The sequence below is a fragment of the Lepus europaeus genome, chromosome 3, assembly GCF_033115175.1.
Source record: "Lepus europaeus isolate LE1 chromosome 3, mLepTim1.pri, whole genome shotgun sequence".
In the NCBI taxonomy this organism is placed as follows: Eukaryota; Metazoa; Chordata; class Mammalia; order Lagomorpha; family Leporidae; genus Lepus; species Lepus europaeus.
The window spans coordinates 65588725-65605059 of record NC_084829.1 but is presented as its reverse complement, the minus strand read 5'-3'; the positions used below and the strand labels follow the sequence as shown (position 1 = coordinate 65605059).

General features: G+C 40.3%; 1 protein-coding gene across 3 annotated transcripts in view; it reads right to left on the bottom strand.

Annotated features, from left to right (window-relative positions):
- ADGRB3 (adhesion G protein-coupled receptor B3) overlaps positions 1-10335 on the bottom strand; it is an 862679-nt gene extending 852344 nt beyond the window's left edge. For 2 of the 3 annotated variants that reach the window (XM_062187566.1, XM_062187568.1), the window contains exons 1-3: positions 10250-10335; positions 8684-8849; positions 6806-7577 (exon numbers count right to left, since the gene is read on the bottom strand). In XM_062187566.1, coding sequence (XP_062043550.1) covers positions 6806-7562 — 757 coding nt within the window. In that variant the 5' untranslated portion in view covers positions 7563-7577; positions 8684-8849; positions 10250-10335. The remainder of the gene's footprint in view (positions 1-6805; positions 7578-8683; positions 8850-10249) is intronic. The other variant, XM_062187567.1, reaches the window with a different exon arrangement.
- Positions 10336-16335: the final 6000 nt, after the last annotated feature.

Sequence of the window (16335 nt, the reverse complement as noted above, 5' to 3'; positions counted from 1 at the left end):
GATTCCTTTCATTTCAATAAAGTGACACACCTAAAAAAATTTAAAACCTCTCTGATTTCTTCTTAGTTAATTGAATCAGGAAGAAATTTCCACAGGCACTGACAGAAACTAAAGTACTCTCAAGCCATTAATGGTATTAGTTGATTGGACTTTTTTTTTTTATACATGATGTCATTTTCTAGTCTCCTTACTCAGAGAAATCAGCATTACTAACATAATGTGAGAAAAAAGAAGCAGTAACACATTATTATGTGAAGAACAGATTAAAATTCAGCTCTCTCTGGGTCATGATCTTAAAGCTCACCAAATGCTACTCTGAAAAAAAAAATTTACTTTTTGAACAATGATTTCTCTTCCAAGAGTCAGTTGACTTTTTTAAGTAACATATACCAGACAGATTCTAAAGAAAACTACATATTAAAAAGTTAGCTATGAAATCTGTTAAACAATAAAATTGCTTACATTAGGAACTAAAGTAAATAATCCAGCATAAAGCTGGACTCTAAGTGAATTAAAATTCCTATCTCAATTTTGGGAAAAAATTAACTTGCAAAATACTTACTTATACCTGTTATTTAAAAAAATAACACTGAAACACACACGTTGGCACATTGTGAAGCATGGTACACCTGCATACAAAAAAACTTAAATTTTGATGTCCCACTTAGTATTTTTAATCAATTCTCTACAAAAATAATTCTGCCACATAATGGATATTTCCTTCATTAAATTTGCATATATTAAACTTCTTCCTAAATTGGCAAAATTATAAGATGCCAAAGGAAGGGTGGCATTTGGCATTCGGGATACCCAAATCTCATATTGCCATGCTTGGGTTTGAGTTTTGGTCCTGGTCTCAATTCCAGCCTTTTGCTAATGCACGCCTTGGGAGGTAGTAGGGGATGGCTCAGATCTCACATCAAAGACTTGGATTGAGTTTGTAGATCCTGGCTTTGGCCCTGCTGTTGTGGGGCTTTCAGGAGTCAGTCAATGTATGAAACACACAAACACATTCACACTCTCCCTCACTCACCCTCTCCCTCTTTGTTTTTTAAACTTTTATTTAATGGCCGGCGCTGCGGCTCACTAGGCTAATCCTCCGCCTTGCGGTGCCGGCACACCGGGTTCTAGTCCCGGTCGGGGCACCGGATTCTGTCCCGGTTGCCCCTCTTCCAGGCCAGCTCTCTGCTGTGGCCAGGGAGTGCAGTGGAGGATGGCCCAAGTCCTTGGGCCCTGCACCTCATGGGAGACCAGGAGAAGCTCCTGGCTCCTGCCATCGGATCAGCGCGGTGCACTGGCCGCAGCGTGCCAACTGCGGCGGCCATTGGAGGGTGAACCAACAGCAAAGGAAGACCTTTCTCTCTCTCTCTCTCTCTCTCACTGTCCACTCTGCCTGTCAAAAATTTAAAAATAAATAAAAAAATAAAAATAAACTTTTATTTAATAAATATAAATTTCAAAAGTACAACATTTGGATTATAGAGGCTTTTTGCCCCATAACCTTCCTCCCATCCACAACTATCCCATCTCCCACTCCCTCTCCCATCCTTCATCAAGATTCATTTTCAATTATCTTTATATACAGAAGATCAAGTTGGTATATACTAAGTAAAGATTTCAACAGACTGCACCCACACAGACACACAAAGTATAAAGTGCTGTTTGAGTAGTAGTTTTACCATTAATTCACATAGTACAACACATTAAGGACAGAGATCCTACATAGGGAGCAAGTGCACAGTGACTCCTGTTGTTGATTTAACTGAAAAGTGATTCCTGTTAAATATAAGAGTGGGAATAAGAGAGGGAGGAAATGTACAGTTTGGCACATGCTCACTTGGACTTACCCCTAATGGTAGAGCTAGAAACGTGCCAGGGGATTCCAAATCAATCCCATCAAGATGGTATGTACCAATGCCATCTTACTAGTCAAAGTGATCAGTTTCAGTTCATAAGTGATCATAATGATAGGATTAAGTGTCAAAGGGATCACATAAACAAGACTAGTGTCTCCCTCTTTCTCTCTCTTTGTCTTTCAATAAGTAAAAACAAATTAGTTAAAAAGATAAAACAGCAAAAGGAAAAATTACAGCATTTTACTTGACCAGTCTTATTCACATATTAAAACCTAAAGTGAGTAATAACGTGACAATACAAATACTCTTTTCCTCTTTCTTGGAAAGAGACTGCATACGCTTGTTTGTATACTGTCAGAGCCAGAAGGGAGAAAGAGAGAAATGAACTCGGTTAAACAGATGTAAGTTAGTAATTTTCTATTTTTTCCTAGATGACCATGCTTAAAAATGAAAAATAAATATATTCATGAAATTAGTAATATTTTTAATGACTCCATTCATTTTTTTAAAATGTGAAACAACATCTTTTTGATCAAGAACTGGAACCAATAACACATTAGTGGAATTGGAAACGATATATATATGTGTGTGGGGGTGTATATATATATATATATACATATATATATATATATATATAGTAGCCATTTCCCCTAAAAGGTAAAGGTGGCTGCTTTCCAAAAGTACTGTATTTTTATTCTGATTGCAATCAACTGTTAGTTTTCTATTGAGATTTTTTTTTCTCATCATTCATTTCAACCAGTTTTAATAAATCTCCTTTCAGACTATTCAAAGACACAGTCCTTTTACTTGAAGAACTCAAAGCCTGGTTGATAAAGACAGAAATATAAATGGAAAACCACCCTGCAATATGATAAATGCTAGAACATTAGTACAGAAAATGCAGAGGGCTATAAGATCCAGCAAAAAGGGGAAACTGTCAGGCTCTCTTTCATCAAGGAACAGCAGATTAAGTCTATCTTCCTACGTTCTGATGAAGAAGATGAGAGAATAGTTATTTACAGAGGAGGTCAGATAACAGAGCTTAAAGGAGGAGGGTGGAAGGTGGTTCACAAGATGATGTGGGGGCAAATACAGGAAAGGTAGAAAGCCACAGAGACACAGATTGTTCTAGATTGCAAACATGTGCCTAAAAATGCAAAGACACAAAATATGGTCTAAAGTTTACACAGGCACATAGTAAGACTTTCCTTGGGTGGTAGAATATCAAGTATCAGAAGAAGCAGAGTGAAAAGACAAATGGCTATGTGTGTTCAGATTTCCTGGAATCTATACAGGGTTCCCAATTTCCTTTCACATAAGTAGAGCCATTGATAGTAGTAACAAACAAAGATTCCATTAAGGCTTATTACGTGATTTAGATATGCTGGTGCAGAACTTTTCAGCATAACTGTTTTAATGACTTATTTTAAATGAAGTGGTAAGAAATAAGATCATATACCACATTTCATTTCTGTCATATAGTACAGAATCATTTTTGGCAAACGAGTCTTATTATAAAGCACAGTAAAGACCTCAAGAAAACTAAGATGACTTTGTGAATAAATGTCTCACTTTCCCCAGATTTGTAACTAAAAATCAGCTACACAGCGAGGTTATTTGAGTTTTATCTCTTAAGAAATATATCAATTACATATAGATTAGCTTCAGATTAGCTTCATGAAATAGGACATTTTTTCCAAAAAATAAAAACAATATTTCATTGATATCCTTGGCCTTCATAATTTTAAGCTTCCCTAATCTCGTGTAAACCCCAAACGTGAAATTATTAATCTTAATCAAGGACATGTTTAACAAACTAAAATTTAATATTTTAAAGAAGCAATTCTAGTATTTACTTTGATAGTATATTCAAAATAACCTTTGTGATTGTAGGTTTCATCACGAATAGTAACCATTCCCTTTTTGCTGTATTCAGGCTATATTTTCAGTACGTGAATGTATTATTAAAGAACATTATAGTAGAAACACTGTTTCAAAGAAGAAATCCCACTCCTGGGTGTCTATTGCTTCCTCAATATTAAGTATGATTTTTTTTTTTAAATTCCAATGGACACATTCACAATACTCAACATATGGTATATTTTTGCCATCACCATCAGTCTTACACAAAACAAGCCAGAATTGCAACTACCAAGTTTAAATATTCTATCAAATTTGTGTCAACATCAAGATGTAATTCATGTAGAAAATAATTCTACTCAAAGTAAGCCTTCTGAGTACTTATTACGATGAGTAAAATGGGAGTCAAAAATGGGGAGTGATCTTGTATTAATTTTCTTGATTAATTCCAGGGAAATTTGACTGTTTTCCACAGAAAATAGATATCACAAGGTAATATAAAATGTAAGCAGAATTTTTAAAGCTTCATTTCAAAAGCAAAAATTACCTATTTACATAATATGAAGATACTATGGAGTAAAATTATATAAGAGCAGCACAATTATATGTGGTAATAGTTTAACTATATGTAATAATACTTAAGACCCACCTACAAATGTCATCACATGGCAGTTTATTTGAAATGGTATTAATTATTTCATATTATTTCACGTATTGTTTATATAAAATACTTAAGATTTAATATAATTTGCATAAATTCAACAAAATTAAGAATCTGTAGATTTTCATTCATTTTCTCTACAGCATAGCACAGCCAAAACGATTTTTTTTGAATGAGGTAAAGAGTACTGTAGTATATATTTTATAAGAATTACTTACAAAAGCAGTAGCTACAATTAAGTTATCAGAAATTACTTATCCTTACCTAAACAATTAAAGAGCACAATTTTAGAATACAAAGAATATTGGCTGTGCAATTTTACTGACATATTCTGTACTACACAAACTTTTCCTAGGTCAGCTGTACTGACATTATATTTTCAAAATAATTATTTGTCTATGGGAGTATTCCTTTCATTTACAATTAGCTATAACATATATACATTCTTCTACATGATTTAAACACCTAATGTCTAATTACTTATCCATTTACAAAATAAATAGCTAAGTAGCACAAGTTCTGTAAATCCCAGCAATTCACCCATATTATATGATCATGACCTGCAAAATCTTTGAAAACCATGCTTAACACGAACAGAGACTTTTTGTTACTTCCTACCTTTCTTTAAAAAACTGGATTCAATCTCCACTGTTATTTGTACTCAATTTGACCATAAGACTTCAACCATTTAAGAAACAAGTTTTTTTTGGATTTTATTACAATAATAATGCAACAAAAACTAGTTTCTGATGTTAACTGTTTTATTAACCAGCTTGTAACATCCCATTTTCTCTGTGTACTGTAGCTTCTTATTCTAGGGGCCGCTAATTAGTTTTAAATGGTGTTAAATACCATCCCTGCAGTTGCAAGTGCTTCTCTGGGATTTTTACTAGAGAAAAGAACTCCTGTAATTTAAAACTACTTTGTTTTCTTCAGTCACAGCTGTTAGTGAACACACTGACCTGTGGAATCTTAAAGGTTTGCACTCCTCTTTCTTTGTCATTAGTCTGCATTTATTTTCTAACAGCTTTTTTCCTCTTGTGACATTTCCTTCATAATTCCCATCCCCCAAATTACAGCCAGCAGAGAAACGCCTTAAGCTAGTTAACTCTTCTCCCCACATCCCTCCCTTTACAAAGTCTTGGCTACCCTTAAAGAAAATTCTCCAACAACGTGTCAATTTTATATTGGCCACAAAGACAACTTCTGTTGGGGGAGGGGGAGGAAAGGGACTGGAGCTTGGCTGTCCCTTTCCACAGACAGGGATCTTTGTGGTGATGAGAAAACATTTCCTGCATAAGAAATCAACACACTCTCTGCTTGCAGGGTTGAGGAGTAAAAACGAATATGTATCAGCCATGTCTTCAAACCAATGAAACACAGCCATTAACCTTCCAAACAAGAAAGTCATTTTCTGAAAATGTCTTGCATTCTTGCATTATTAAACATAATCCACAATCTCAAATCCTCTGGGTGCTCCCCCACTGGGGACTGAGTGGAAGCTACAAATCAATCCGTAATTTTTTTTTCTTTTACTCTGCATTTCCATAGCACTATTTTATTTTCCCCATCTAGCTCACCTCTGAGACACTACCTCTCTGTTCATTTTTATCAACAGCAGACCAAAAAAGATAAGAACAAAAAAAGTCACTTGCAAGAAGCAGACCACATCTTCAAGGGTCACTGTCAGGTTTTAATCCACAACCTTTCCCTGCAAGCAGGTAATATTAAAGCCAGAAGACCTCCAGAGTTTGCAATTCCAGTGGGTTTCTCCAGGGGAGGGCATGGAATTTACTGTGCAAAGCACCTCAAACAATATTCTGGGATTGGGGGTTGGGCATGGCATTCCTGACTTCATTAGTCAGGAAATTATTTGGTCCAAACCATTTTGCTGCTGAGTTTGTGCCACATGAGTCACATGGCCCCTAAGTGCAAACTTGGGGGAAGGGTGGGTAGGAGAGAGTAAGACACAGAGGGAAAGAAGTGAGAATTGAAGGGGACCATTTGCTGCACTGGAGCAGAATCGAGAAGTCTACAAATCCATTTGGGGGATTGGGTGGAGGGGAACTAGGGGATATATTCCAAGGGGCTACAGCCTGAAGAAAGGCATCCTTCTCCCTTCTTACCAACCTCCAGCCAAGCTGATGCCACATTTTTTTATCTCTTTTCCCCTGAATATCCCACCTGCATTTCTAGGGCATGTTGCTCAACTTTGCAGTCATCACCACATCTCTGAAACCTTTAAACCGAAAACTAGCTTAAAAGAGCTTTATCAGTGAAGATCACAAATCAAATGAATCCAAAAACGATAGCGTTCAAGAAGCAATGAAGAGGCCTGACTGTTGAAAATCCACATTTAACCCCACCTGTCAAATGTCCCTCTTCCCCCGCTCCAACACCCACCTTCCCCTCTTCTTTGGGCACTTACCTTCTTTGGGTGGTCGCTTGGCCTCCCTGGTAAGATTGCAGACTTGGGTAGTTTGCAGCTCCTGAGTCAGGCAGCCCTCGGTCTGCTCATTCAGGGGCAGCACGACGTTATTTAACAAAACCAGCGACTGGTCGTCGATACCCCACTCTCCCAAATGCTGAGGGCAGGTACATTTTGTATACATGATCCCACATGATTCTGTTCTCCCATTTTCTGATTTTAAGCAGCTCTCCAACCAAGTGCATAATACATGGCAACCAAACTGGCTCGGGCTCACCTTGTTCAACACCAAAAACTCAAAAAAAGATTTCTGATCTTCTTCCCCTTTTTTCTGTAATCCTGGGAAATCAGTTGGAAATACCCGACGTATCTGAATAAAATTTTTATCATATTGTAGAAAAACAAAAGCATTCTTGGCATTGCAGAGTTGCATTATAGAATGATTCTTTCTTAAAAGATCCTTTATTTTTTCATGGGAAAAATGATCAAACTGATAAGCCAGGAGGGAGAAGTTAGAGCAGCTAAGGTCCTTTTTGGAAAATTTCAGGTAAATGCTATATTTGGTTGGATCTGGATTTTCCAGCGTCCAGGTGCAGTTTGTAAAGTTTTTGGGAAACATTTCACTTACAGAATATGATCCATAAATGACTCCCTTCACCAAAGTTGAACACCAGAAGTCTTGGGCGGCATTAAATCCAAACATAACCAGGAGATAGGTGGAAAATATATAAATCAGCAGGTTACGAACAGCCTTCATCCTATGTCATTTGGCCTGTAAAAATGGCAATAAAAGTAAAATGCAAGTAGGAGTCTACGCGCATTGAAAAAATAAACTCCTTCCAATATTATAGCCAGCTGTTTTCAAGATTTCAGCTTAAAAAAATCTTTTTTAAAAGAAGGGCAGGTGATTTTATTTTATAACGTTGGAAAATTATCTGTTGCTGTGTGAACAGCGCCCTCACGTGGCCATTCTCAATGGTCAAATTCTCAACATTCAATTTAAAAATAACATTTAATAGATCATTAATAGCAATGCCCTAATTTATCTACCAGGATTTCCTCCACATCCATTATCATCCTATTGAATGAAGAGAGAAAACACTGGGCTTTAAAAACCCTCTCATTAGCAAACTGTGAATTGCTGGAATATTTTCAAACAACCTATACAACCTTTTCTCTCAGTCCTCTGCCTGCAGTCAACACCATCTCACAAAATCTAATCTGATAATCTGTGAACAGCTGCCACCACACTACTTCTTTTCTCTTAAATGTGAAAAGTAATCATGATAAATTATAGCCACAATTTTAAAAGCACAAATGATAATTTGCTGCAGATGGAGCATCATCTCCCAAATGTCCCTACTTGCCTTTGCGGGGGCCACCATGTGAACTGAGGGATATTCCTGTGCAAAAACTCAGGCACTCTTATGGACGAATATAATTTTTTAAACCATCACCTGAGAAAGGGAATAGATGGGCAGATACACAGGGAAGACTTGTTGTTCAACGTCACCACTGAGAACCAGGATTTAAGGCAGTCATTTCAATGTGACATGCCCTCTTGGGATGCATAAAGTGGATCACTGTATTAGTATCTGTTTCTAAAAGCAATGCCAGTGAAAAATCCCACAAACACAGTACCTGGGCTGCCTTCATTCTTTAATTTTTTTTTAATGAAGGCTGTTTTATCTAGAGTTATCTATTATAATTTAAGATTTACACATGGTAGATGAACGACATTAGCATTTTCTTTCTTAGCAGATTTCAATTATTGAATTGCTCTCTTTCAAACAACAGCCCCAAAGCTCCTCTTCTTTTCTTTCTTTCTCTTTTAAAACCCTGGCCTTTCATAATAAAGTAGTCCTTGGTTATATTTACCTCTGTAAGTTGTTATCCAAAAATAACTTGAATATTTTTCAGCTTTAACCTTTAAGGAGTTATTTCTTAGAATAAATGACACTGCTTTTTTGTTTAGCCTTTGAGCTGATAAAAGTGATGCCAAGTTAATCTTAAAAGTCTTTAGGCTGCAGTCTCTTCCACTGTTCTGTAAACAGAGACAGACATACAGACATACAGACAGTTAAGAGTTTTCATGTCTTTGCCTGGGTCCTCTCAGAAGCAAAGGATAAAACCCTCTGCCTTCCCATTGCATAACACACACCAACGCATGCACGCCAAATCCAGTGACCGAAGTCCCTGAAGATACAGCTGCATATTCCAGATTGTAATTCAAATTCTATGTTTTGATATAGGCAAAAGCAGCCCCAACTCTCAATCTCTACATGGCAGCAGTTTAAAATAACACCAGAACTGCTGGGACTATCAAAACAGTATTCTCTGTTTCGAACACACAATTCAAGGCATAAGGCATCTGCTTCTTAAGAAAACAGTCAATGAGCTTAAATTTAAAGGTTAAGAGACAGGGAAAGTTGTAGAAATTCTGGAAATGATTTCCTCTTTTTGTGCTGTAGCACTTTGCAGGCAATGCAGGTCTGCGCAGTGTTCTTCAGGATAGAGTGTAGGCGTTGAGAGCCAATGTGACAATAAGTGTCTAAATCAGGAATTCCATCCATGAAAGGGGGCTTCGTTTTTTATCATCAGGAACTCAAAAAGAGGTGGTATTTCTTTTCCTTATGAAATCAGTACTTTTGCATCCATTTATTTGACAGTGCATGTCTGCAATGCTGTGCTCTTCAATGATGAGAGAGAGTGAGAAAATAGCTCTGATTTCACTTTCAAGCCTGCTCAGGGAGAGCACCCTCAACCTAACGCTCTTTATTTTCAATCAGCCTTGGTGTACGTTATCTTGTTTTGTTCTGAATAACAGAAAATGAATCACTGACACCCCCCCCCTCCTTCGGACTGCAGGTCCAGTTCAAACAACTGTATTTTCTCTTAAAGAACAAATGGGGGTGCAGGCGTGGGGGGGGGGTTCCTAAGGTCTGGTCACCGTGGTCTCAAGGATGCTGTATCCGTTTATTTATTTATTCGTCTCTTGCGAGAAACAAATCGGCTTTGAGTTCAGCTATTCTCTAAACTGATTTTCCGGATGACACTTTAGTTCAGTCGAACATAGACGGCGCCATCACTCCACTGATTTTTTCCCCAACAGAAACCCCACTGCCTCCTCTTATCTTAACTTCCTTTTAACCTAAATCTCCCACCCCACTCCCAGTAAAATTACCCCAATCGCACACAACTGCCAGATTTCCTAGGTCTCCCTGCCTATTCCTTGAGACCCAGCACCTGTCTCGAAAACCAGACTTCTCCAACTTTTCAACTGCGGCGTTGAAGTGAATGCAGACAGTCGAGGGTGCTGCCTGCCTGGTCAGCCGCCGGCAACAGTCTCGCCCGGCCGCGCGCCCTCCCCAGGCACCCGGCCGGGAGCCCCCTGGGCGGCGACCCCCGGCGAGGGGGAAGGTGACCCCGGGACCCCTTCCTTACCTTCCACTCCGAAAGCTCAGGGAGGCTCCAGCTCTAAGACACCAGCACCGGCACGCGTCCCAGCAACAGCGACGGAGAGACTCCCCTTCGCTCCCAGTCACCGTTGCCCATTTTCCCTGGCTCCGCGTCCAAGAGCAGGCTTTATTTTTTTAAAAATGCGAACATGAGAGAAGCCAAAGATGAGGGGAGTGCTGGTGGTGGTGGTGGTGGGGAGATAAAGGAAGAAGTGAGGGAAAAAGAGCCTCCAAGAGCCACAGCCTGGCGCCTTATCCAACTGGAGCCAACCTCCAAGCCGATGGGGAGGGGGAGAAGCCCCCCGAAGGGAGACTCTAAAGAAACAAACCAAAAAAAAAAAAAAAGGAAGTGGTTTCAGAGCGAGGATTTGTATTAGCAAATCTCACCCCCCAACACGCCAATTAGCCAAGCAGCAAAAAACGCGCTGAGGAGAAGTGGCCGGCGGCGGCGGCGGCGGCTGAGGCAGATTTGTTGGGGCGGTGGGTTTATTACGGGAGTGATGGTGGTCGGCTCGGAAGGCTCAAGCTTATGCTTTTTCCTCTTTCCGCTCGGCTCCCTCCGCCTCCCCCCCCCGCAGGTACTGATGGACGGACGGCGACTAAGCAGAGGGGGGGAAAAATCCTTGGCTGCTGATGTCGGAAAGCTGTTTGAATGCCCAGCGAGGAGGGAGGCGCGAGAGGGAGCGAGATAGTAAAGCTCTGTCTTGGGTGTGCGCGCCGGCGCGCGGCGCTCGCTTTCCCCGGGGCGCGCACGAGGAAAGGGGCGGGAGGGGAGATGGGGGCGCCGCGTTCCCCGTGTGCGCGCCCGCGGAACCCCGCCGCGTGCTCGTGGGCGCGCGCGTCCCCGGGCGCCGCCGCGCGACCCGCGCCAGCGCCGCGGCCGTGCTGTGCGCTGGGGCTCGCCGGCCCCCGGGGCTCGACGCGCGCGGCGCCTTGGCGGAGTTGAGGCTCCCGCGGGCGCGGGCGGGGGTGTGTGTGTGAGGGGAGCCGGGGAGGGAGGCCCGGCGGGAGGGCGCGAGGCGGGCGGGACCGGAGTGAGGGGTGGGCTTCGGCGAGCTCCCGCCGGGGCCGCGGTGCGCACGTCACGGCTACTCAAACCCAAGCACGTCCAGAAAGCGGTGTTTTCTGAGTGTGGGAGGTTTGGGCGTCCTCAGTTCCCACCGCTAGGGCTGGCTGCGAGCAAGTGTAAGACCAACTCCTCAGGAGGCGAGGCCGGGGGTGCGGAGGCCGGGAAGGCGACTGCGAGGGGTGGGAGGTGGACGCTGCGCTCGACCGTCTTTCTCTTCCAGTCTTGCAGCGGGGGCCTGCGGCGGCCGGAGAGCTGTCATCTCAGCCCCGGGATTCAGAGCGCATGGACTCCGCAGCGGAGCGGGGAACACCCCGGCTCCCGAGGCGCTGCAGGTCTCTGGCTGAAGCAACAGTAGTTTCCCTCAGCGAGGCTGCAATTAACGTCTTGTTTGTTCTGGCTCCGTACAGGCATTGCCGGGACCGCGGTGCGGCGACCGAGGTTGGGCACCTTGCATTGCTTTCTGCATGGCGATGGGATCGTGGTGGTTGTGGGGTCTAAACTTTTTGTTTTGTCTTGTTTTCTTAATGTATCCGATTCTTTTTCCGAGTTTCCATAGTAACAGGTTTGGGAAAGGGGTGGGAAGAAGCTATCTTGAGTCTCCATATAAGCGGGCGGGGGTCGGCGGGGGGGAATTTCCATACACACACGCATCCACATATTTTTGACTTATTTTATTTATTTTTGCCTCCCGGACAGTTGGCTGACGAAGTCTTTGATGACCTAACGTTAGGTGTGTGCTGTAGAAGGTCATTCGCCTCCTGATTGTATCTCCCCTTGTAAAAGCGGTTGGGGTTTACAGAACAAGTGGTCAGATAGTGCAGAGACGTGGTGGGAGGGATTCCTGCGAAGTGTCCAGTTTTCCTAAGGAGTGTTAACTTGAGCGGCAGGTGAAGTTGAATAAAGCAATTTTCCATCCTATCTCTCCTATGCGTTTTTTGTTTTCTTTCTCTTGTTCCTCTCCCCGGGGTCCTTGGAGAGCCAAGTACACCATTTTAGAAGAGAGTTATAGTGGAAAGAGGAAGATACCAGTGATCATTTCTCCACCAGAGTTGTTTGAAACATCAAAATTGGCCCTTTCCTTCTTAATCTGTAGGGCTAGAACGACCCTCCTCAGAAGCTTCCTCTTTCAGGAAGAGCGTCAGGAACACCCTGTAAGGGAAACAGTTAATCATTCCCCCAGCAGGCTTTAAATTGATCCTGGGAACAAATCACCACATGAGAGCAGCCTGGGTGGTGTTTTGGCTTTATGTCATCTTTGGTTCATTACAATATTTTTTACTCATTTAAGGGAATGTGAAACGGAAATAAGGTTTATGTCCAAGGCAAAATCCAAAACGTTGTAAGCAAACACATTTTCTTTTAAAAACAGAGAGCATTCGGCTATCTAAAGGACAAACACGTTTCATTTATTTCAACTTGCAGAGATTCTCATGATATCTGCAAGACATTTTGGTCAGTTCTTTTACCCCAAAGAAAAAGAGATTGGTGACAGATGTAGAATAAAAATGGAGAAAAAGAAAATGCTTTGCATGATTTTTTACATAAAAGAGAAGAAATGTGAGGTTTAGATATTTGTTTTGTATGTGATTTTTCATATTTTAACAGTGTGGTTTTGATTTTTTTTTTAGAAATTCTTAAAGTCATGGCACGGTGACATAAGAATACAGCCCAAAGGGTCCATTTAAAAGGCCTTAATCCTAGATGGGAAAGAGCACTCACTCCTAGGATCATCCATATTCAAGTAGAATACAGGGCTAGGTCAGAAAGGAAGCCACCCTTAATAAAGCACTTCACCCTTCACACTGTTTCCCATAACCTTCATAAATTGCAGGCTACTGAGCTGGCCTGATGATGATCCTGCTGAGGTATATTTATAGCAGATGATTTGTAGATGATAAATGTGCCAAGCAAGACCTGGGCTCCAGTTACCCCGAGCTCCTCTGCTTTCCCCAGGGGGTCATAATCAAGAATCACAAAAAGAACCATAAGTGGAGAATCCAGACTCTGGACCCTGACAACGGCACAATCCAAAGGCGAACCAAGGAGGAACACTTTGTTTCATGTGTGCACTACGTTCCATATGAAAGCACTGCTGACATATTGACTCAACAACTAAAAGCAGCGGTCTACTCACCCTGGGCTCTGTGTCCTTTCCTTCCTATTGAAACTGGACTTTTTTATTTGCTAGTTTTACATCACCGCTTCAAATTACAATTATTTTCATTGGTCTCTTTCAAGGCAGTGTGCTTTTCTGTGTATACATCTGAATGTACACAAACGCATATATACATTTTATGCATATACCATATTTATTTGTGTATGTATGCCTACATTATTTCCTAGTATGCATACACAAACAGGTAAGGTTGATTTTAAAAGTTCATGGAAAATGTAATTAAAAGATGAGTTTATTTTGGTATAATTATTTTAAAAATCCATTGAGTTTTTTCATAATACATATTTTCCATGAACTTTTTTAAGAACCCTTGTATATAATATGTACATATGTATTTCAGTAGATAGACATATATTTGAGAGTTCCAGTACAGTGCTTTGTATTTATTTCACAACTGGCAAATTAATAACATAAATTGAGTGTATATAATTATAAACTTTATGATTTAAGTTTCTTCACTGACTTTCCAAAGAAATGGAAAAATCAATGTTGTTGCATCAAATTATTGATGGGTATAACAGACTAAATTGGCCCAAGTATCTCAGGTCAAACTTCTTCACATTTATCTGTTATTTATTCATTCTATTGAGATCACTTCAGTAAAGAAAATGAGATTTCTAAGTACAATCTAGCTCTCACTTTCATCTGTTGCTTTTTTATTCTTGCTAAACTTAGTCCATCTTCATTTGAGAATAATCCCAACCTACAGTATCATCACTAATAATTTGGTATCTTCTACACAGTTCTCAGACTCAAATAGACAATATTTCTCTAGAACATGTTTACTCAGTTTCAGAAGGTATTTTCTCTTTACTTGCCCTTTTCTCTCATTCTTTCTGATATTACTATCTTATCACATTCTAAATTTTGTAACATCATTATCAGTAGGGCTTTAAGAAGCTTAGGTAGGTTTGTAGTTTATGTTTCAATACTTAGTATCTCCAACGTACATACAAAAAAGCCTTTTGAAACTACTAGTTTTGTAATTAAAGATAATTACTGTAACATCTAAAGAAATAAGCCTTATTTTATTTACCATAGTTAATAAATGCTTTAATACACTCTGTTATAACATGATCAACATTTTATAAGATTATATCATTGTGTTTATATTAGCATAATTACTATAAACAATTTCTTCCTCTCCTTATTTTCATGGTTTTATTGTTTTTAAAAGATTTGTTTATATGAAAAGCAGAGCAACACACAAAGGGAGAAACTGAAAGAGCAAGAGGCAGCTTCCATCTACTGATTCACTCCTCAAATGGCCTCATCAACCAGATCTCAGCCAGGCTGAAGCCAGGAGCCAGGAACTCCATCCTGGTCTCTCACATTAATTTCAGGGAACCAAGAACTTGAGCCAGAGGCTATCCACTGCCTTCCCAGGGGTGTTAGTAGGAAACTGGATCAGAAACAGAGAAGTTGGGACTCCAACTGCTTCCCTGATATGGGATGCTGGCATTGCAAGCAGCAGCATAAACCACTGTGCCACAATGCTGTCCCTCATAATTGTTATTTAATAATGAAGTCTCTCAGAAACCAAGTTGGATTCCCTTCAGTCTTTATGTTTAAAAGTTTGATAATTTTCTACTGAGACTTCTTAGAAAGTATATAACAAACTAATAAAAAAAAAAAGGATAGAGTTAGTGATGAAGGAAATACAACAGGATAGTTATCTTTGGTTAGCTCAAGTGTAACCTATCACATGCGAGGCACACCAGAGTTTAATTCAGCCTGAGCGTCCACTTTCCATTTTTAATAATTACTTCCCTATACAATTACCTAAATTTTAAAAATTCAATCAGTAGAAGTTTTGGGTCATCAATCCCGAAGGCTTCATTAGGGAACACAGGAAGTGCAATGAGTCATTAAAACATAATGTTACCATTGTGATTTGTACAAGCATCTTGGAAAATATGAACTTCAAAAGTCCAAAAATTGTGTTTGCAATCAAATATAAATTCACCTTAAAATTTCTCACTTGCCAGTTATTTTTTGTCCATTTCTTGCATAAAGTTTTTTATGTGTCATTATTTTTTATCTCAGTAGATATCAAGATTCTTAATTTTTACCCACAAATTGACACTGATTAAATCCCTCTTTATGAACCAGAAGCTGTGGACTCTGGACTTCAGTTATCTCACAAAGAAGGTATTGACTGAATAACTTCTGAGGTTCTTTTTGATATCTAAATAAAGGAAAGTATCACACCAGCAATGGCAGCAGTAAGAGAAATACAACAAAATCCTAGATTACAAAGAATCACAAATGTCCCACTCAAATCCTGGAAAGACTCTTCTATTCTAATTTTGAAAATCTCCATGATTTTTTAGCTTTGCCTTTCCCACTTTACTGTCATGTGCTTATTTACAGATAAGCCTTTCCACCCTTTTCTTTTTTAAGATGTATTTATTTGAAAGAGTTACAGAGAGGGAAAGAGATCTTTCACTCCCTGGTTCACTCTAGAAATGGCTACAGCAGCCAGGACTGGGCCAGGTCAAAGCCAGGAGCCAGGAACTTCATCTGGGTTTCCCACGTGGGTGGCAGGGGCCCAAGCTCTTGGGCCAACCTGTGCTGCTTTCCCAGGTCATTAGCTGTATCATAAGTGGAGCAGCACAAAACATGAACCAGCGCCCATGTGAAATGCCAGAGTCACAGTCAGCTACTTAACTCACTACACCAAAATGTGTACCCTCCTCTCTTATTCTTCCTTCACTCTGATTTCTTTTTCCTTTAGACTTGAGGTCCCACTCCACCATTAACCATGGTAAGAACTGAAGCTGCTGAAGCTAGTACATCTGTTGATCTTAAGTCTCTCCAGTCCTAT